The 21,944-nt window shown below is 40.8% G+C and overlaps 2 protein-coding genes across 15 annotated transcripts in view; one reads left to right on the forward strand and one right to left on the reverse strand.

The window, feature by feature from the left end:
• Positions 1 to 21,944, reverse strand: part of LOC144688703 (DNA-binding protein RFX2-like) — a 911,596-nt gene that overhangs the window by 233,771 nt on the left and 655,881 nt on the right. The gene's annotated exons all lie outside the window — the stretch shown is intronic.
• LOC144688698 (polypyrimidine tract-binding protein 1-like) overlaps positions 1 to 21,944 on the forward strand; it is a 35,661-nt gene that overhangs the window by 10,134 nt on the left and 3,583 nt on the right. For 3 of the 14 annotated variants that reach the window (XM_078555538.1, XM_078555548.1, XM_078555547.1), the window contains 13 exons: positions 5,974 to 6,058; positions 6,337 to 6,512; positions 7,079 to 7,225; positions 8,065 to 8,232; positions 8,983 to 9,093; positions 11,066 to 11,261; positions 12,993 to 13,067; positions 13,492 to 13,518; positions 14,201 to 14,352; positions 17,263 to 17,296; positions 17,719 to 17,811; positions 21,232 to 21,448; positions 21,782 to 21,859. In XM_078555538.1, the coding sequence (XP_078411664.1) occupies positions 5,974 to 6,058; positions 6,337 to 6,512; positions 7,079 to 7,225; positions 8,065 to 8,232; positions 8,983 to 9,093; positions 11,066 to 11,261; positions 12,993 to 13,067; positions 13,492 to 13,518; positions 14,201 to 14,352; positions 17,263 to 17,296; positions 17,719 to 17,811; positions 21,232 to 21,448; positions 21,782 to 21,859 (1,559 nt within the window). The remainder of the gene's footprint in view (positions 1 to 5,973; positions 6,059 to 6,336; positions 6,513 to 7,078; positions 7,226 to 8,064; positions 8,233 to 8,982; positions 9,094 to 11,065; positions 11,262 to 12,992; positions 13,068 to 13,491; positions 13,519 to 14,200; positions 14,353 to 17,262; positions 17,297 to 17,718; positions 17,812 to 21,231; positions 21,449 to 21,781; positions 21,860 to 21,944) is intronic. The other 11 variants (XM_078555539.1, XM_078555549.1, XM_078555543.1 and 8 more) reach the window with 10 other exon arrangements.

Here is a 21,944-nt window from a genome sequence, read left to right on the forward strand (position 1 = left end):
AACACTACTGTTAGGAAGGCAGTTCCAGGATTTTTACTCAGCAGTAGGGAAGGAATGATATAATTCCAAGTCAGGGTAGTGTGTGGCTTGGAGAGGAACTTGCAGATGGTGGTGTTTCCATGCATCTGCTGCTCTTGGTCCACCTAGGTGGTAGATGTCATTGGTTTGGCCGGCGCTATCAAAGGAGCCTTGGTGAGTTGCTGCAGTGCATCTTGTAGATGGTACACACTGCTGCCACTGCATCAGTGGTGGAGGGAGTGAATGTTTAAGATGGTGGGTGGGGTGCCAGTCAAGTGGGCTGCTTCATCCTGGATGGTTCGAGCTTCTTTTGTTATTGGAGCTGCATTCATCCAGGCAAGTGGAGAGTATTTCATCACACTCCTGACTTGCGCCTTGCAGATGGCGGACAGGCTTTGGGGAGTCGGGAGATGAGTTACTTGCCTCTGACCTGCTTTTGAAGCCACAGTATTTATATGCCTGGTCCAGTTCAGTTTCTGGTCAGTGGTAACCCCGAGGATGTTGATAGGGGGATTCAGCGATGGTAATGCCATTGAATGTCATGGGTAGATGGCTAGATTTTCTTGTTGCAGATGGCCATTGCCTGTCACATGTGTGGTGCAAATGTCACCTGTCATTTCTCAACCCAAGCCTGAATGTTATTACATTTGGACATAACTCCTCAGATACTTAAGCAGTCTGTGAATGGTGCTGAATATTGTGCAATCATCAGTGAGCATCCCCACTTCTGACCTAAAGATGGAAGGAAGGTCATTGATGGAACAACTGAAGATGGGATGCACTGACAAATTTGAGACTGAATGTTAAAGTTGGAGTGTCTGATGTGAGGTTTGTTATTGGTAAATTTCTGCATCTGTCTAATGGGATGAAGTATTTTGGATTAGGGAATGTTGAAGATAATAAATCTGCCAGACAAGGGTATATCTAATAGAACATGGTACCATCTGACCTCAAGCAGGCACATGTGCAGAAGGCCAAGCTGGTGAGTTGATATGGAGATAAATCCTCCAAAAGCCTCATTGGATGTACTTTGGGGCATTGATGTCACATCCTGTTTTTTGCTGCAGACTAATTTTATAGGCATTTCCTATGATTATTCTATCATTGTACAGCTTTCCGCTGAGGAAGTGTAAAGCAACAAACAGGAATGTCTGTTTAAACTGATTACCATGAATTTTTGCTTTGCTTTACTCCCCTCCCATGCACTCTGATGCATTGGCATCAGTTGTCTGAGGTGAGCCTTTGAAGAGATGATGCCATTATATTAATGTAAATGAGGTACTGAGTAAGCAAGGCAGTGGCTTTCCTGCAGAAGCTAAACCAGGAAACTGACCTGACTTTTAACCCAATGAAAAAGTTAGGTGACTTCATATTGTGGCTGAGCTTATTTAGCTGGGCTAATATTTTCTATTCCTTATATGAATTCCCCTTTTTTTCTTTTTAAATTAGTAATTATATTGATCTTTTCAGAGGAAACCTCATGGATTTGTGGCAGTTCATTTCTTCAAATGCAGGGATCCAAACTGGTTTAGAGACCATTGTTTATGATAAGCTTAATCTCACTCATAGCTTTTCCTGTAATTGGACACTACTGGGGCTTTAGAGTAAAGTTTCAGTAAACAATAGACTTAGTCACAGAATCGTCATAGCAACTCTTTTGTGTGCTGATTTTGTTTGTTGCAGTGCCTGGCTGAGTACTGAAATAGCTTTAGGGGATAAAAACAGTAAATGCTGCAAAAAACTCTGGCAGCATCTGTGGAGAGTTTTTTTTCCAAAAATACATTGTAAATGTTATGTTGAAACATTCTGTAAAAATGCCATAAAACTTAACATGTCTTCATAGTGTGTTCCACTCTTAGATGCCCCTATACATTTGTAATTCTTTACATTCCACGTGAGGTGCACAGCCTGGGGGCAAAGCATTTCAAATTGAAAATTACAAGTGCAATAGAATTCGGTTTTCCTTCATACTAAGGTGCCTCAATGCAGTTCCAGTATTTTTGTATTCGTATTCAATGTTAGGCATACAGCCTGCGGGTTCTGCAAATTTTCCAGCCCCTGTACTGGCTGAAAAGCCATAGACAGTGACCTTTCCCCAATGTGCCTCTGCAGTGACTGTCCCAAGCTTTAGTATGCCTCTCTGCATGTAGTCCTGGAGTTTGGAATGTGCCAGTCTGTAATTCCCCACGCACAGCGGGATTGTGAAACAAGATTTTTGGTGTTGTGAACTCCAAGGCAGCAATGGCCGCTGGGGAGCTTGGACTGAATGCTAACGGCTGTGAGGCCCCTTTAAATCCTTGTGTATTTTTTAATGGTCATGGTCTAGCTGATCTTATGAGACCTGATCCTTACTCCAAAGCAACCAATGAAAAGGATTTTTAAAATCCTGCAGTTTTAACACTTCCTACTATGCTCCAGCATCGCCTCCCCTTGCTTTCTCAAATCTCTTTCCCCACCCCTGCCCTTGCCCTCAGTTATACCCCACTCACTCTGGCACCACAGCAATTTTCAAGCTTCAGAATGGGTTCACAGTGGGGAAAAGTTTGGGGAGCAGATTTTAAGTGGTGCTGCAGCACTTTGTGAAGATTCGAGCCCAGCCAGTGGCTAGCTACTGAGGTGAAGGAATTTGTTGTATGCTGTACCTTGCCATGCTGGAAACTGATGCTTTCGGTTCTATGTAAAGCACATTGTAAAATTTAACCTACTGAAAGATCTTTGCTGTTAAGCTGATTAAAATTAGTTGGGTCTCTTTGTTTGAGCTGTGAATTGAATATTACTGTTCTGACAGATATTTAAGGCTTCCTTTTTGAACATTATATGAAAGATGTGCCTGAAACTCATTAATGGCTCTGTAAAGCCAAAAGATCATTCCTGACCTTTCTGGGAGACTCAGTTTTGTTTTGACTACTTACTGTGATCATAATTCATTTTAACCCACCTAAAATGAGGTGGGTTTTCCAAAAGCAGTCATAGTACTAACTGATTTTTGCCAGAAGAAAACAGGGAAGATCACAATTAATTCTATTTGAATAACTAACTGATTATACATGTGCTGTGAATTTATCTACTTTGCATTTATAGGATAAATTATATAGCATCACAAAAAAGCTGTTAACAAACTTGTGGTTGTCATATAAAAGGGGCATCAGTTTTCTTCAAATGAGGTTGGTGTAGCATTCCATCTGCAAAGCAGTATTAGATCACCAAGCTTTCTCCAATATGGCTTCACCAGGCACTGAAGTTTGGGATGGAGTGATATACCTGGTTCTCATTTCACCGAGATTAGGTTACCTATCTCTTCCTTTGTTCCTGGATTGAATGTTCTAAGGGCACCCATCACCAATTCTCCTTATAATCCCAAGCATGTTTGTGTCCCAGCTAATATTTCATCCAGCAGCTGGAAAATAAACATTGACCTATGTGAAGTGTCAAGCAGTTTAAGGAAAGGATGTGTTCATTCCAACACATTTAAAACTGTTCAAACTAGTTTAGGAATTAACACATGATCAGTTCAGAGCTTCAACTGTGGGGGTGAACAGGGTGAGCTCGGATGGGTCATTTGAGACTCATTGGACAGTACAACAGACGTAGGGTGGTTGGTGTTTTCAGTATCCAGTTATGATAGAGGCTAGTTTAAATAATAAATGTTGACAATGTTACCCTGTTATGTGATCTAACCAGCTATCGTAGTCAGCTCTTTGTGTATTTTTTTTAAGGTTTTTTTAGTGAAGGCATTGAAAGTGTTCTGGTTTACTCTGGCAGTGTTTATGTATAAATTGTTTAGCTGAACTTTTCGCCATATTTTCTGTAGGGTGCTGTGCAATTTTTACCTCAATAAGAAAACATAGTTGTGACTAGGTACGTCTGTCTTGCCATTAGTGGGCACACTCCCACAGAACCAATTCAATGATAAGCTGTCTTTCCTTTTAAAATGAATGATTTCCACTAACCCACCACACTGGGTTTTGGATACTGGGGCAGTTTTCTAGTTGCCCTGTATTGTGAAGATTTTGGCCTATCTCCCAAACTAAGCATAAACTATAATGACTCAAATTACTATCTTGAGTTGGATCAGCCAACCTGGCACTAACCCATGATTGTTTTTGGTTTTGGCTGGCAGAATCCTTGGAATTTAGTTACTTGCCTATAAAATGGAGTCAGCAGTGACATTCTTAGTGGTCGAGTGGCTTAGTTGGAAATTGTCATTTGCTTTTACTGTATAGATGAAAAATATTGGGCTGGCAAGTAGGATAGTGATTGCTGCGCCTTTTTTCTCCACTGAGAACTCAAGTTATTAGATGCATTTGCCATTGTTGAAGATGTCAACTTTTAAAAGCATTTTAGCTGCAATCTTTATTCTTGTGTGCATTGAGGGGAGGAGACTTGATGACATCATTGCATCTATAGTGTAAATTCATACCAGAGTTGACTGCACCCACTGTGCTGTGACCTTCTGGTATAATTTAAATATTTATCTTTAGCTGGGTCATTTCCTGAGGGCAGGCATGTTGGATGATCCCTGTGCAACTCTGCTTATACAAAGAAATCCAAGCATTCCACTGCAATGAGAGCATTGTATGATTGGGTATGTTAATAAACTCCATTTCTTTGAGCTGATGCACTCTAATCTGTTTCCACTTAAAATCTTGAATATTCTGTTCAGAACTGGAAAAGCCAATGGCTGTGTTTCTTCCTGCTACAATCTAACATGGACCACTTGTACAAACAGGTTGATGGTAGATATGAACTGTTACCAGATGTGTTTCGAGCACAAACCTGGCGAACACATCGAACTTAAATCATGAGAAACAAGGCTTGTATCCCCTAGACTAAAGGAGGTTCTGGGTGATTTGGTTGTTTTTAGGATTTTGAAAGTAATTGAGAGATAGGTAGAGTGTCACAGACATTTATGGCACATAAGGTGGCCATTTGGCCTGGCAAGTCCAGGTTGTCCTGTTGCCCTGCTCAATTTCTTTAGCCTTGCAAGTTTATTTCCCTCGTGTCCATCCAATTTCCTTTTGAAATCATTGATTGTTTCCACTTCCATCACTTAGTTTAAAATTGGCACCACACTCAGGAGAGAAGTTGGGAAGCACTTCTACACACACAGGATTGCAAAAGTATGTAACGCTCTCCCAATGATGCTAGCTTAATTTTAAATTTGAGATAAATGGACTGCTAGCCAAAGGCATTAAAGGATATGGATTTAAGATGCAAGTCAGCCACGATCTGATTGAACAGTGGAACAACTGTGGGGGCAAATGGCTTACTCCTGTTTCTGTTTGATGTTTCTGGTGGAACAGCAGTGCTTTAATCATCAAATTGCATGTTCTGTGGTACTTAACTATCCTATTCTGTGGTTGGGAACTATGGGCCTTTAGCATAGGAGTTGTGATTTTTGATGCAATGGTGGAGAATAATGCAAGTCATTTCTTTGCCCTTCACCTGCTTGCCCCCCCCCCCCCCCCCCAAAACCCCAAGCTTATTACCTCCCCCAGGCATCAATGCAGGAAGAATTTAACTACTGCTCAACAAGTGATGCTGGACATGATTTGCAGGGACTAGGCAAATGAGCAATACAGTTGAGCTGCTGCTTGTGTGTAACTGAGCCCAGGATGGTTGCAGTATTATACAGCTATTGTATTCAGCCATGTGTGATGCTCATCACACGAGCTAAAATAGGCTTTATGATTTTGACACAAGACAGAAGGAATGCCAAGTGTGAAAAGTGCAATTTGTATTAGGAACAAAACTCTGCAGATGCTAGACTGTATAGCATCTATGGGGAGAAACAAGGTTCTGGAGAAAGGTCATTAGGCTGAAAAATTACCCTCCATATTTCCTTCACAGATGCTGTCTGACCTGAGTTTCCAGCATTTTCTGTTTCTATTTTGTAGTGAAACACCTGTACTTGGACAGGTTGGAAAATTAGACTTATTTATCTTTTCTCTGCAGCGGGGGTCTGACGAGCTTCTATCTGCTTGTGCTGCTAACGGTCCCTTTATCATGAGCAACTCTGCTCCCTCTGCTGGTGAGTACAGTAAGTATCTCCATTTTATATACTATACTTTATGATAAGTATTACACTGATAAGGAAAGAAATTAGGACTGAGGTATGGGTTGAGCTGTAAATCTTGAATTCTGAAATATACTGACTTATCTGGATTGGAAGTTGCTGTATTTCATTTCATAGTAGTTAACTCTTGGACTTATATTTTAAATCAAAAAATAATGTTGCCTGCTATTTGTACATGTCCATTTTTTTTAAAAAATGCTTGGAGAATGCTTGTGCCTTCACATTGTGTTAAACCTTTCTAGCCAATGGCAATGACAGCAAAAAGTTCAAAGGAGAGAACAGGACTTCAGGAATATTACCTTCCAGAGTCATTCATATCCGCAAACTTCCCAACGACGTCACTGAAGCAGAGGTCATTTCCTTGGGCTTGCCTTTTGGCAAAGTAACCAATCTTCTCATGTTAAAAGGCAAAAACCAGGTGTGTAACTCATGACTCCTGTCCTTAAACGAGGGTCTGGCATTTGTCTGGTTCAGAACCCAGGGAGCTTGCCGTTCCGTCATGGTGTTCAGATTAAGGAGCAACCAATCCTTGCTAGAAATGTCTATGGGTAAATCTTCAATATGGATTATTGTCTGAAGGGAGAGTCATAGCCTTTTTCACAATGATTGAGCTGTTGTTTTGATGTCTGAAAGCTAAATGGCTGGAAAACCAGCTTTTAAACTCAGCACAAAGTTTCCAACCAGTGATGTGACAAAGTCATCTGTGTATGATTCTCAGTTGTAGATATATCACTTTTATACAAATACTTCACTAAGCTCTGCAAAATGGTAACTCTTGGCACATACAGCTATTTTATAGGATTAGTTGCACTGTTTAAAAGCAAATGTGCAATGCTATTGGGCACTCATCCAAGACCTTCCACTGCAACATCTGATCTGTTGGCAAAGTTGTCTCAACCTTATAAACCTTAGTTTGGTGAAAACTGAGCATTTTATTACTGAGCAAGACTTCATTTGAACAGTATGTGCAACTCCAATTTGCAGGCTTTTATAGAAATGAACTCTGAAGAAGCTGCTAACACGATGGTGAGCTACTACAGCACCGTCACTCCCTATCTAAGAAGCCATCCTATCTACATTCAATATTCTAACCACAAGGAGCTGAAAACTGACAACTCTCCCAATCAGGCTGTGAGTACTTTGACACTTTATACTTGGTTTATTACTAACTAGCATAAAGGGACTCCATTTCTTCTGAGGAAGTTTGGATTTGGACATTAGCTGATCAGATCCCGTTTGTAAGATTTGAGTTTGGTAATCACAGCTTACCCAAAAAAGGGGGTTGAGCTCATTAGTGATTTAAATCAGTTTAAATATGTGCGAAAGTGAAATAGACAGAAAAAACAAATGACCTGTGACAGTTGAGAACGGTTTTACTGGTCCCGGAGGACGAATGATTGCCACAGAGTAAGTGCTAGGGATATGTCCCTGCAGAGATAATTGACTTGTCCTGTGTTTTTCAATTAGTAAATGTGGGAGCTTAAGATTCTTATAATATTCAATAAGTTTCTTAAGATTTTACAGTTATACAGTGATTTCTTACATGTACCATGTTCCAGGGCTATTTCCTTTCTGTTTAACTGGACATCAATGAGTAGGAGCAGCAGCTTCAACAGGAACAATGCGTGGCTTTCAGATCCCTTGAGCACTCTTCTGTAGAGTTGAATGTAGTCCTGTTGTATTTCCATTGGTTTTTGTTTCTCCCTTCTTCCCCATCCCATAGGCCTGTTTTTGCCCTTCCTCCCACCCCCCATTCTGTTTTCTTTGGGAAGATGCAGATCACCAGAGCTCCTCAGAGCAGGGATTTTTAATTGAAGTCTTGTCAGTTGGAAGGCCTTCCATGATTTTGATTCAGTACAGATTAGAGGGCCGTGCATGCATGTATTTAAGACTATTATACCCTGGGCAAAATGCACTCCCCATATTGGTAGAAAGTCAGTAACAAGACTCGCTGTTTGATTCCTTTTCAGAGAGCGCAAGCGGCTCTTCAGGCAGTAAATGCCGTGCAGACTGCTAACATGGCTATTGCTGGCACTGGTGCCCCAGATAGTGCAGCAGGTCTTGCTGGCCAGAGCCCAGTTCTTCGCATCATTGTGGAAAACCTTTTCTACCCAGTTACTCTAGATGTGTTGCACCAGGTGAGTCTTTGTCTTTAACTTGGAAATGGGATATTGTTCCCCTGAGGTGTGTGGGAGCATTTGGGTGGCGAGCCCCATCTGGGACATAGTGGCAGGAGGGCAGGCTGGGATATTGAAAGCATTGCGTTGAGAGAACGGAGTTGGTGGCCTGGAAATTCTAGGGCATGGGTTGGGACCATCTGGGAAAAGTGGGATTTTTGATTTGAGGTATTAAGGCAGGGTTACACTATTCGGTTCAATTTTTGGAACTAGAAAACATCCATGATAAGTAATATAAGGGCCCACTGAATCCCCCTCAACTTCTTCTATAGGGGATTGGGTTACATCAGGTAGTCAAAATGTTCATCCTCCGAATCCATGGGTCAGGAGGTTTGGAAAGGGCTGTTACTGATGCTGCAATGGTGGATAAATTTTATATATGAATATCAAGATCTGTAATTTGAGTTGTATGTAAATTAAAAGCAACTTCAGGGTTTTTGCTGAGCTCAATGTAGCCAGCAAATAAAACCATAGACATGGCTAATAAGGCCCTGGAAATCAGGAGTTTCTAGTTCAGCAATAACCAGGCATGTCGAATTAAGTAGTCTGTGCTGGACCAAGATATATCAAATGGACCAGAACCTAACTATTGCCTAGTGAGTACTAAGAATAGGACATGTTTGATTCAATGTAACATAATGACCCATTAAATGTAAAAAATTGTTATGCAGCAAACTAATTTTTCATATTTCTAATATTCTTGGATTGCAGATTTTTTCCAAGTTTGGCACTGTAATGAAGATCATTACTTTCACAAAGAATAACCAGTTCCAGGCCTTGCTCCAATATGCTGATGGCTCCAGTGCACAACATGCAAAACTGGTATGTTGAAGTCTAATTAGTGGGTAGTAGTAATGTCCTGTGTGGATGTGGCCTTAATGCACTTGCGATTTTCAGACAGTGCCTGGCAGTTAATACCATAAATATTGTGGAACTGCACTATTTGGAGTCACTAGGCAAACTGTTAGTTCATCCTCTTTGCCTTTGTTCCTCCTTTGTCCACTTAATGTTGGGGATGTGCACTAGTAATAATCAACAAGTCCTGGCAGCTTCTAGTCAGTGTGCTATTCATTAAAGGTGTTGGTTAAGCCAGTTCTTATCTTCACCTGAAACCCCCCACTCCTACCCCCATTTTTCACTAAAAACTATATTTCTCCAACCAACCATACCACTGTAAAGGTAAAAGCAAAATACTGCGGATGCTGGAAATCTGAAACAAAAGCAAATTGCTGGAAAAACTCAGCAGGTCTGACAGCATCTGTGGAGAGGAAGAGAGTTTTAACTCTGTCTTCCTCTCCACAGATGCTGTCAGACCTGAGTTTTTCCAGCAATTTTTGTTTTTATACCAGTGTAAAGCACTGCTGCAATTACCCATCCACTCCTGGCGCACTAAAATATTTGTTCTTCATTTCAAACACTCTCCAATAATTGTTAACTTGGGTTGATGGACACTCCTGCCGCTTCGACAGACCAGTGTTCAGCAAAAAAAAAGTCTATGTTGATGTTGCCTCATGTGACTTTAGACCAAGCCTTGATTTTCATAATTGATTGAAAATACTGCATATGAAGTCAGCATTGGAGGAATGGATAGATTGGAATTGGCATGTCCTGAATGCACTTGACTCTGTTCTCCTCAAATGTTGAAATTGCTTGATGACGGACTTCTTCATTTGGGTCTGTCCGAGATTGGTATTTTTCCCATGTATTGGGATCCAGCTTGCCAGCTCTGGCGTTCTGGTTGTCTTTAGATCTAAGTTTGAGACATCCTGTAGCGGTGTCGGTTCCTGTACTCAGCTAGCTGTAGAGTACTGCCTTTGGTATGTAGGAATCCTCCATATGAGCTACTCGACTGACCCAGTGAAGCTGAGCCCTGAGCATGCTCTCGATGCTGGTATGCAACACTTTCAAGATTCTCGATATTGGGGATTTTGTCCTGCCACCTATTGCATATAGATCTCAGACAGTGAAGATGGAATGCTTCTAGTTCTGTGATGCCAGTAGATTGTTCAAGTCTTTCACCCAAAAGAAGTGATGTAAGTCTGGTGGACTTGAGTTTGTGTCTGAACAAAGATCAGCGTTCTTTCCAAAGTCTGAGAGTGCGCCTGCCAAACTGCTTGCTTTTACCAGACAGTGGTTGGTTGTGTCTTCCAGCTTAGTGTTATTGGAGAAGATGTTCCTGAGAGCAAAACTTCTGCACTCCATGCAGGAGTGTGTTATTGACAGTTACTGTGGGGTCTTGGAGTACGTGGCCAGGATGTCAGGCCAAAGTGTTCTATGGCTAGGGCAAAGCAATCAACCAGCAACTGAATATCCTCCAGAATATGTGCTATGAGAGCACAGTCACCCATGAACAAGAGCACTCACAGTAGCTGTGCAGTAATCTTTGTGCAAGCCTTGAGCCCTTTGCAAGTTGGAGGTTGCCGTCTGACCGGAATTGAATGTATAATCTTGTGTCAAGATCTTTGAGTATGTACTGAAGCATGGCCGAGAAGTATTTGACAAACCGAGCTGGAGTCAATACACAGCATTGGTGATGGGAGACAAAACATCCGGTGATGGACAGCTTGATGCAAAGTGGTACTTTGTGAAATGAGCAAAGGCCACTGATCATCTTTACAGGGCAGCCATATTTGTACCGAATCTTCCACAGGCCTTCCTGTTTACTATGTCAAAAGCCTTTCTCAGGTCAACAAATGCAATATAGAGATCCTTATTTTAGTCGCGGGACTTTTCTTGAAAACTTTGTATACTTTGAGTGAATAATTGTTTTAACCTCCACATATACCTTTTCTAGGCCTTGGATGGACAGAACATCTATAATGCCTGCTGTACTCTGCGTATTGACTTCTCTAAATTGACTAGCCTTAACGTTAAGTACAATAATGACAAAAGCAGAGACTACACACGCCCTGACCTACCATCTGGTGACAACCAGCCGACCTTAGACCAAACCATGGCAGCCGCTTTTGGTAAGGAAGCCTCCCTACTAGGTAAATACACATTCTCCTGTGAGTTTTGCTGTGTGTGTGGGTTAACATTACAACAACGGATTAAAGTAAAATTAGCAACTTCTGCAATGCTATTTAAAAGTAGGATCTCTAATCCAGTTTGTGGAAATTGAATGTGCTATTCTTCATGTATTTGTAGTTGGAGTTCTGCATGACTTGGCATGGTAAAAGATTTTAAAATTAACCAAAGATTGGGTTCAGAGGTTATAATGTTGATGGGTAGGGAAGAGGTGAGCATATTTAGCTGCTTTCTTGATGCTACCCGAGTACAGAGTACTTTTTAGCTGCTTTATTGTGACGGAGTCTGAAAGGTTCCGACTGAGATGTCTTCAGTCCATAGGACTGGATCATTCTCTGGCTTTGGTGAAGGAAGTGCATGCACTAAACCAGCCAAGTGTTGTCAGTCTGACATTTTGATGACTCATTATTTCATGACATGGCTATTGGAGCTGAAGCTACATTTAAAGCACTTGGTTAATTGCTGAAAGCCATTGTGTATGGGATGATGTTTTCTCACTGTCAGTCATGAGCCACCTGACTGATTTTATGTTGCTAAGTTTTACCTCGCAGCTGAACCTCTATTGGCTTATGCTTCAGAACACGCAGAAGCAACTATGATTTGAAGGCAGTATTTATAAAGAAAAAAATGCCAGGTTCCATTTGGCAATGAGCCTGAAGAGCTGCATTTGCAGGGATTCTTGACTGGGGCTATCAGGGTTGTTCCTGTATAGATAGCAGGAATTCTAGTTTATCTCCCCCTCTTCCTTTCATGGAGTTCTGTTGTGGTATTGTACTGTTGTCCTAGGTGTTTAACATTAGATTGACTAACTGTGTAGACCAATAGCTAAGTTTGCTGCAGTGCTTAGCCATTGAAGTCTGTCTTCTCAGAATCAATTGTTTGTGAAAGAGCAAATTGAGATGACTAGATTCCACTGGAACTGAGAATTGTATAAGTTGTAATTTATTAATGTCCAATATGAAGATTTGGCAAGAGTTCAGTTGACGCCAAGCTGATGAATCAGGTGCATTGATTAATCCCAGTGTTTGACTATAAAGCCAGTCGCTGGGTGATAGCACATAATTTCACCTGTGCCAAAGCAAAAGCACAATAATTTGATTGGTGTTACTTTGCATACTGTAATGAGATGCTGCAATTGTTAACGTTTCACTTGTTTGGTTAGCTGTCTTTCTGTTGAACTGTTTTACAGATTGGAACTTCCCCAATTTATAGTTTATGTATATTGGTTTTGGCCCAGTGCTACCTAGTAATATATTAAATCCACGAGAGTTTAATATAACTTGTGTGAACATAATTGTTTGGCTGTGATTTACTGGTGATTTGGACTGTGACCAAAATATAACATTGAATGGTGGTTTTCCCAGCTGAGTTTAATTTTCCACACCTTTGAATCTATAACTGAGTGGCATTTGACCTGTCCTTTGAAAAGCCAAAACCTACCAACGTGTTCTTAACCAGAATTTCACTATGTTGGAATTTTTGCTGTACATTAATAGCATTGCAGGGTGTTTTGGGAATGCTTGCTTTAGGCACTGGAAGTCAGTCTGTTGGCAGCTAAGGTTTATCCGTGGAATCCTATAGCATTCTTGTAGCTCGTTGGCAATTTGGCAGAAGGAAGTGCAGGCAGAAGGATGGATTGTAAAGGCTATTCTTGTTACTGAAAGTGCTTACTGACAGACTTGTTCTCTTGTCAGGTGCACCAGGTATCATCTCCTCGCCCTACGGAGGGGGAGCTGGTTTCCCTCCTAGTATTGCCTTCCAGCAAGCTGGTGAGTTGCTAATGCAGGAATTTTATTTTTCAACGGTCTCGTGTATTCAAAGTCTTCTGTATTTAGGCCTAATGTTTTTGAATAGTCTGAAGTGGAACAGGTGAGCTACGAATAACCATGGCAGTTTTGGGCTCAGTATTCTGGAGATAAATCTCTTGGGACCAAGGAGTGTTTAGCTGCTTGTTGAAAGTAATTTGCTTCTGTCCTTATCCATAATAAGTGGCTTGTTGCATCCACCTGTAATGTTTGAGCAAGTGGAGAGTTAAATCCGGTCTTGGGAAAGCTACGCATTCAGACTTAAGTTTACATTTCCCTAGTTATTTCAGTTATCTCAGGGAGGTCATTTTTAAAGTATAAACTTCAGCCAAGGTATCTCTCTTGTAATTCGAAGTTGCTTATATCTTGAAAACTTGTGTCTCTACAGACTTCCTCCAACATCCATCAGATTACTGTATGTACACTGCTCATAGACTCAGATTACTGTATGTACACTGCTCAGACTCTAAGCCTTATTTATTGCCATGGTATACTGTGACTTGATGGGAACATTTTATACTAACAGCTTTGTTTACAGTGGCATTTGTGCTGCTCAGGTTTGGACTAACAAATTTACAGTAAGTACTTGTAGTACTTACAGTCGCAACTGTTTAGTGGAAAACTTAAATGTGGTTCTGAGTGAATCATTTGTGTGGCACATATGGGCCAAGTGTGGAGTACTGGATGCAGTTTTACTGTGCTAATGGTTGGCTTTGTTTGACCATTAGTATCTAATAGGAATGGTACTATTTATTTGAACACAACTAAAGTATTTCCCCATTGATCGGTTTAATGCAGCTTATTATAGTGAGTAGCCTTGTTTAAGAGGCTTTGTGCCTGTTTCCGCTTGCAGTGGACAGGATTGTTCGGGTTGAGGCAGCCAGGTTTCAGTCTACCTGCTGTTACTTTTACAACCGTAGAAGTGGGTAAATGTAGGTAGCATTAATTCTTTTCAATGTGTTAAGTGCATTGTTAAACCTAAACACTGCACACTCTATCTGATTACAGTGTGAATGCAGTTAAACTGCATTTAAAGTTGTTAACCAATGAAATATTTGTGCATGTTTTGTCTAATGGCTTTAGTTTCCTATCTGTAGGTTTGTCCGTCCCAGGGGTTCATGGGGCATTGGCTCCACTCAGCATGCCGTCAGCAGCTGCAGCAGCTGCAGCAGCAGCTAGTCGTATTGGTATTCCGGGATTTGCCTCTGCAGCCAACGCTGTCCTGCTGATTAGCAATCTGAATCCTGAGGTTAGTGTGGTGTGTCCTAGTTTTGTGTACTACTTGTCTCCCTAAGCACAATTCCCTTTTCTAAATCTGTTAATTGAAACTACTCCAGTTCTCGTGCTTGAGCAGTTGAGATGAAAATTCCCACTAGACATTTGTCTCTCTGGCTATCTCTCTTCAATTTAAGTTGCTATGAAAATATATCCCCACACAATTGTTTTACCCTGGTCTCCCATGTTCAGCTTTACCTATAACTATTTTCAATTTCTCATATGGGATTTTAATAAGGAAGTGTGTATTCTGGCAGATCACTAACTCTTCTCCTTGGCACCTTCCCCACCCAAACAAACCTCCAGCCTTGCCAGAGTTGCACTGAGTTAGTATTCAGTAGAAATGTCTAATCCTTTTATTCTTCTTTAACACATTAAAAAAAACTGCATACTCCAGGTTTCCAATGGTTTTTATGGTTTGCAGGTACACGTGCATCCATGCTTTCTTGGCCAGTCTGGAATGTGTTGTCATCTCCCCACTGGGTTTGACATTACAGTAATATGATCCTAGTGTAGCCAAGCCAGGTAGTTCTTCAGCTAGGCACTTTGATGGAGTGACTTTGCATGCCATCATTTCTAACTGTTAATTTCAGAAGAAATTGTAGGAGTGTAACAGAATGAAACAAAGCTATGGTTTGAGTCCTTAGTTTGTTCACTTTGCTGATCATTGTGTATTGCATGTATTAATATAACTGAGATTTGGCCATGAGCTTCTCTAGTGGCTTTCAGTAAATTTCCTAACCAGTCACAAACCCAACACTTCTAATTTAAAGTGGATGCAGTGTTTAATTTGGGATCTGGAAGTTGTGCTAAGACTATCCTGGACTTGAGTCTTGTAATTCTCACTTACATCACTCATGCCAGACCAGAAAAGCTCAAAACGCAATGTGCAATTTTTGTCTTGCACTTTCTTCCTCATTTCCTTTCCCTTTGCTAAGCTGTCTGTTGTGATATTATGCCTAACTAGTGTTTATCATTACCAACCCAAGTACCCAGCAATGGTTATCTCTGCATTTGTGGTTTAGTTAACTCAATGCAATTTCAACTATTGTCCCAGGTGTCTCCAATTTGAAGGATCAGTTTATATTCAAGCTGGCCCTAGAACTCGGAAGTTTCAGCATGTAAAGATCTCCTATTATACTTAGTGATCCAAACAACTGGTCTTCCAGTCTGTGCTTACCTCCTCAATGTTTCCTTTTCAAGGTTTCTGAAGGGTTTCCTGCTAATTCACTCTCCTTGTCTTAGACTTTATTCCCAGTTGTCTTTCAGTTCTGCTTATTTAGTTGTAACTTTATCACTATTTTGCCATACACTATGTTCTTTTGGAAGGTAGGAACAAAGTGAACTGTTTCTGGCTGCAAAAGCATCCTTTATCTTTGTAACTGGCTTCTCTTTGAACTTGTGTTCAATTCAATTGGTAGGTGAGCCTTGAGAATTTCAAGAAAGTCTTTATCCTGAATTTTCATAACACAAATTCACTCCTAAACTTGAAATTTGTCCTTAACCACTTGGTTTTGCTGTGTCAATTGAACTCATTTCCAAGATAAACAAATTTGATTGGCATTGAAAAGCATGTATGAGATTAAATAGAGCATTTAACTTTGCCGCTTTTCATCATTGGTTGGAATAGTGGCAACTTGAGGTCAATAAGATTTTGGGAGGGTTCCAAAAGGTGGGGGAATAGTATGTTTTCAAGGTTAGTATCTTGGCTAACTTCTGAATTGTGTGCAAGTGGCCATCTTATGCCCCTTGTGGGGCAATAGTTTTGAGCATTGCATTTTCACACTGAAGTAAATTCACGTGCTATTCCCAAAACTTTTTCTCTGTATGGCCCAGTATGGTGCTCCAGTTCTCCTATCCAGCTTAATTTAGCGATTAGAGTGCTGTGTATTAACTGACTTAGATACACTATTATGCATGTCTGTGATAGCCTCCTGTTTTTTTTAATATATTGAGACTTGCATCACTAGCCAGCTCCAAGGTTGTTGGATTTTTTTTTTAAAGAGCTGTTCAACTATAATCTGCAGAATGCCCCTGTTTGTTCAGGGGGCTTTAACTTGCGAATAGATTTTTGCTGAGGGTGGTAGGGGGTGAAGTAGTAATGCCTATTGAGCTTGGAGTTAAATCCAGATCCAGAATGATGAGTCTAGCTGAATGTAGCAAGGATAGCAGATTATCTTGATTGACATGGTTTGGAAACATCTAAATATTGGAAATTAGTACTATGCAGAGATTTTTTTAAAAATCTCATGTTTTACTGAATCCAGTGTTAAGCAGGTAACACTTAACACTGCTATGGCTTTATATAAAGTAGTCATTACCTTTGGGTTTAAATGTGGGTCAGGGTAAGATAGCATTTAACAAAAAGGTGTTGAATCTTGTGCACATGTCAGGTTTTGAGATGGCTTTAATCTGCAGCCTTTGAGCAGTAAAAGGATACAGTCTCTTTAATCTCCTGTACGTTATTTTAATCCCTTTCCTTTAGCATGTTCCTCTAGGTGAAGTCATACAGCTTTTTATTTTGTGAAGTAATGGAAGAGAATGCATTGATCAACCAGATGAAGCACTACATATTTCTCATGTGTACTGACCTGTTTTATGCTACTTTTTTCTTTCCTACCCTTCCCCATCCCTTTCTCCCTTCCCAAACTTGATGCGGATTCCTTTGTGAACTGACTGCACGGTCCCCATGCTTCCTGTGCTTCAACAATGCTCTTCGGACCAACCTGCCCCTCAATTAACCATCTTGAACCATGATCCATGAACCAATTCACCATTCTGTGGGAACCACCCTTCGTTGTGGATGATTCGTTCCATCTTCGTTCTCCCTCGATTCCTTTCCTCTTCCTGTCTTCCGCTGCCTTGCTCTGCTGTCCTTCTAAAGAGAGTTACGCCCCAATGCCTCTTTATTCTTTTCGGTATGTTATCGTTAGCACTTTATTATCTGTTTTTATTGTTTCTTGTTGAAAACTTTATATTTGAAGTTTGCAGTTTGCTATTTCAATGCATAATTTCAGTTCAACTATAATTTGCCATTAGTTTGATTCTTTGATTTGCGTACATTGCTCAGTAATGCATGTTTGGGTGCTTTGCATGCCTTTGTAAATCTTTAAACTTGTATAGATGACCTCAGTAATTTCTTTGCTTTTAATTTAGTCTGACACTGAATTTCATTCTCCTGAGTGCTATGATTTTCATAGCATCCTAATTCTGAATTTTGCTAACTAGGAGAAAATGGATACAATGATTTTTGAAGCTTTGGTTGTGATTGGGTTGCATATTGGTTAATGGTATTGAATAGATGGACAGCCCCTGTTAACTTCCTGTATCTTCTGTTAAGGAGTGTATGGTGATGTGCAGCGTGTGAAGATACTTTTCAACAAGAAAGAAAATGCCTTGGTACAAATGTTTGACTGCACCCAAGCTCAACTGGGTAGGTCTCTAATCAGATCAGCCAAGAAAGCTCTGGCGCTTGGTCCTTGAGAAAAGGGATTTTATATTAAAATTGGTAACGTTGACTGCATTCTTTCATACTTGTATTTAAAATTAGCTGGTTTCAAGAGATTGTGTAAGCATTCTCTTTGTGTCTTTAACCATCATTAAAAGGTGGATAGATGAGGAATAATATTTAAGAAACAAATCTATGCATTGCAACGGTTATTCCTTTCTGGTGCAAAAACAACAGGAAAAGCAGCTCAACTAGAGCTAACAAAAGAAATTAAGGATAGTATTAGATCCAAAGAGGAGTCATATAAAGTTACTAGAAAAAGTAGCAAGCCTGAGGATTGGGAGCAATTTAGAATTCAGCAAAGGAAGATCAGGAGGTTAAGAGGGGAAAATAGAGTGAGAGTAAATGTACAAGGAACAGAAAAGTGGACTGTAAAAGCTTCTATAAACTGAGAAGAAAAAGATTAGTGAAGACAAGTGTAGGTCCCTTACAGTCTGAAACAGGAAAATTAATAATGAAGAGCAAGGAAATGGCAGAGCAATTAAACAACTGCTTCAGTTCTGTCTTCCCTGAGCATGACACAAATATCTTCCCAGAAATACTAGGGAACAAAGGGTCTAGTGAGAAGGAGGGATTGAAGGAAATTAGTATTACTAAAACAATAATACTAGAAAAATTAATGGATTGAAAGCTGATAAATCCCCAGGGCCTGATAATCTACATCCCAGGGTACTAAAGGAGATGGCCATAGAAATAGTGGATGCATTGGTTGTCATCTTCCATAATTCTGTGGATTCTGGAACAGTCCCAGCAGATTGGAGGGTAGCAAATGTAACCCGACTATTTAAAAAAGGAGTGGAGGAGAAAACAGGAAATTGCAGACCAGTTAGCCTAACATGAGTAGTAGGGAAAATGCTGGAATCTATTATAAAGGATGTGATAACAGGGCACTTTATATATTTTAAAAAATCAACTAGATTAGACAAAGTCAGCATGGATTTATGGAAGGGAAATCATGAGCTTTTTGAGGACATAACTGGTAAGGGAGAATCAGTGGATGTGGTGTATTTGGATGTTCGGAAAGCTTTTGATGAAGTCCCACATAGGTTAGTGTGTAAAATTAAAGCACATGAGATTGGGGATAATATATTGGCATGGATTGAGGAGAATTGCTTAGACAAGAAACAGTAGGAATAAATGGGTCTTTTTCAGAGTGGCAGGTAGTGACTTGTGCGGTAACACAGGGATCAGTGTTTGGGCCCCAACTATTCACAATATATATCAATGATTTAGGTGAGGGAACCAAATGTAATATTTCCAAGCTTGCTGACGACGTGAAACTTGGTGGGAATGAGAGCAATGCGAAGGGTGTTAAGAGGCTTCAAGGTGCTTTGGACAGGTTGAGTGAGTAGGCAAATACATGGCAGATGCAGTATAATGTGGATAAGTATGAAGTTATCCACTTTGGTAAGAAAAACAGAATGCCATTTAAATAATACCTGCTAATCGATTGGGAAATGTTGATGTACAAAGGAACCTGGGTGTCCTTGTACACCAATCACTGAAAGCAAGCATACAGGTACAGCTTAAGAAGGCAAATGGTATGTTGGCCTTCATTGCAAGAAGACTTGAGTACAGGAGCAAGGATGCCATACTGCAGCTGTACAGGGCCTTGGTGAGGCCACACCTGGAGTATTGTGAGCAATTTTGGTCTCTTTGCCTAAGAAAGGATATACTTGCCATTGAGGGAGTGCAGCGAAGGTTCACCAAACTGATTCCTGTGATGACAGGATTTTTGTATGAGGAGAGATTGGATCGACTTGGCCTGTATTCACTGGAGTTTAGAAGAATGAGAAGAGACTTCATTGAGACATAAAATTCTGACAGGGATGGGCAGACTGGATGCAGGGATGATATTTCCTCTGGCTGGAGGGGTCTAGAACCAGGAGTCACAATCTCAGGATAGAGGATAGGCCATTTAGGACCGAGATGAGAAACCTCTTCACTCGGAGGGTGGTGAACCTGTGGAATTCTTCTACCACAGAGGGCTGTGGAAGCCAAGTCACTGAATATATTTAAGAAGGAAATAGATTTCTGGACTGTAAAGGTGTCAAGGGGTATGGGGAGAGTGCAGGAGTACATCATTGAATAAAGGATCAGCCATGACCACATTGAATGGCCAAACAGGCTTGAAGGGCTGAATGACCTCATTTTCTATGTTTCTATCCAGTGCTCTGCTTTTCTGTTCCTTCCCCAATTGTTTAATAGCACCAAGTCCTAGAATGGTTACAACCCAGGAGGAGGCTATTCAGCCATCGTGTCTGTGCTGGCTTTCTGCAAAAGCAACTAGCCCATGTCCACTCCCCTGCCCTTGCCCTGTAGCCTTGCAATTATTTTCTCTTTAGATGCTTATCCAATTCCTCGTCCTTGGAAAGCCACAACAGAATCTGCTGCCACCACACACTGGTAGTATATTGCAAATTCTAACCATGCTTTTTTTTCTTGTTGTCATTGGTTCTTTTGCCACTCAAGTTGGTGTCACGTGGTTCTCGAACCTCCTGCCAATGTGAGCAGTTTCTTTCTATCTATTTTGTCCAGACCCCTCCTGGTTGGGAATTTCTATCAAATCTCCTCTCGATGTTCTCTTTAAGGAGAACAGTTCCAGCTTCTCTCTCTCCATATTCTCTATCCCTGGAACCACCTCGTGAATCTTTTCTGCACTGTTTCCAATGCCTTCACACCCTTCCAAAAGTGCGGTGCCCAGAATTACACACTGTTCCAGTTGAGGCTAAGCCTGTGTTTTATAAATGTTGATACTTGATTTTGTATTTTCTGCCTCTTTATAAAACCTAGGATCTCGTATGCCTTTGGTCCCTCAACCTGTCAATGTATGCACTCATCTAATTCTAGACTTGTGAGCATCCCTGATTTTAATCACTCCTTCATTGGTGGCCATGTCTTCAGCTGCCTAGGCCCTAAGCTCTGAAATTCCTTCCCCATGTGCCTCTACTTTTGCTTTCCTCCTTTCAGACACCCCTTTAAAATCTCTTTTTCTTGAATAAGCTTTTGGTCACCTGACCTAATATCTTTCTATGGCCTGGTGTCAAATTTTGTTTTATAATGCTCCTGTGAAGTGCTTGGAACTTGTGTTTTATGCTAAAGGAATTATATAAATTTGTTTTGTTCTAATTTTCTCCTCTCCCCTCACCTGTAGAACAAATTATTATAGATCAAAATCTCAAGTCTAAGCAGCCCAGCTAGAACGAGATATTCAACTGGCAGCATATTTAATTACAATCATCTCACCAATTGTGGTCATGAGGGTCTGTTTTATCCTTTATGATATACGTGCATTGCCAATTGTATCTGTGACCCCTAAGATTGACTCCTGTTTTTTTCCCCTAGCTATGAGCCACCTGAATGGTCAGAGGCTTCATGGAAAGGCAATGCGTGTGACCATGTCCAAACACCAGACAGTGCAGCTTCCCCGTGAGGGCCAGGAGGACCAGGGCCTGACCAAGGACTATAGCAGCTCGCCACTGCATCGCTTCAAGAAACCTGGGTCGAAAAACTTCCAGAACATCTTCCCTCCTTCTGCTACCCTCCATCTTTCTAATATTCCGTAAGCGCTGAACATTTTGCAAGTTGATACTGAATAATGGTATGTAGCTCAGATTTATGGAACATACCGGGGCCTTGCTTGAGCACTTGAAGGGTAGGCAACCTCCATTTAATTCGCACTGAGAAGGAGGTTGACAGTTTGCTCTTGCCCCCTCATATATAAATTTGGGCCAGTCCAGTAGAGTCCTGTAGTTTTTCTGTAATATAGTTTTGGAAGGAAAGTTGTAGTGCACAGATTGGGCCTAGTAATTGGTAAACAACCAGATTGAATGAAATGAGTATTGAACTGAACTGGGCCACCTGCAGAGTTTTATTGTGACCTGTTTTATTCCAGACCTTCTATTACTGAAGAAGATCTGAAGTTGCTGTTCTCGAGCACAACTGGCATGGTCAAAGCATTCAAGTTCTTTCAGTAAGTTTCATTTTCTGATCTAGTTCCTATCTCTAAAGCCTTTTGGATAGTGAGGGGGTTTAGCTCAGTTTTTAATATTGAAATC

Source organism: Cetorhinus maximus, chromosome 13 (assembly GCF_964194155.1).
Source record: "Cetorhinus maximus chromosome 13, sCetMax3.hap1.1, whole genome shotgun sequence".
In the NCBI taxonomy this organism is placed as follows: domain Eukaryota; kingdom Metazoa; phylum Chordata; class Chondrichthyes; order Lamniformes; family Cetorhinidae; genus Cetorhinus; species Cetorhinus maximus.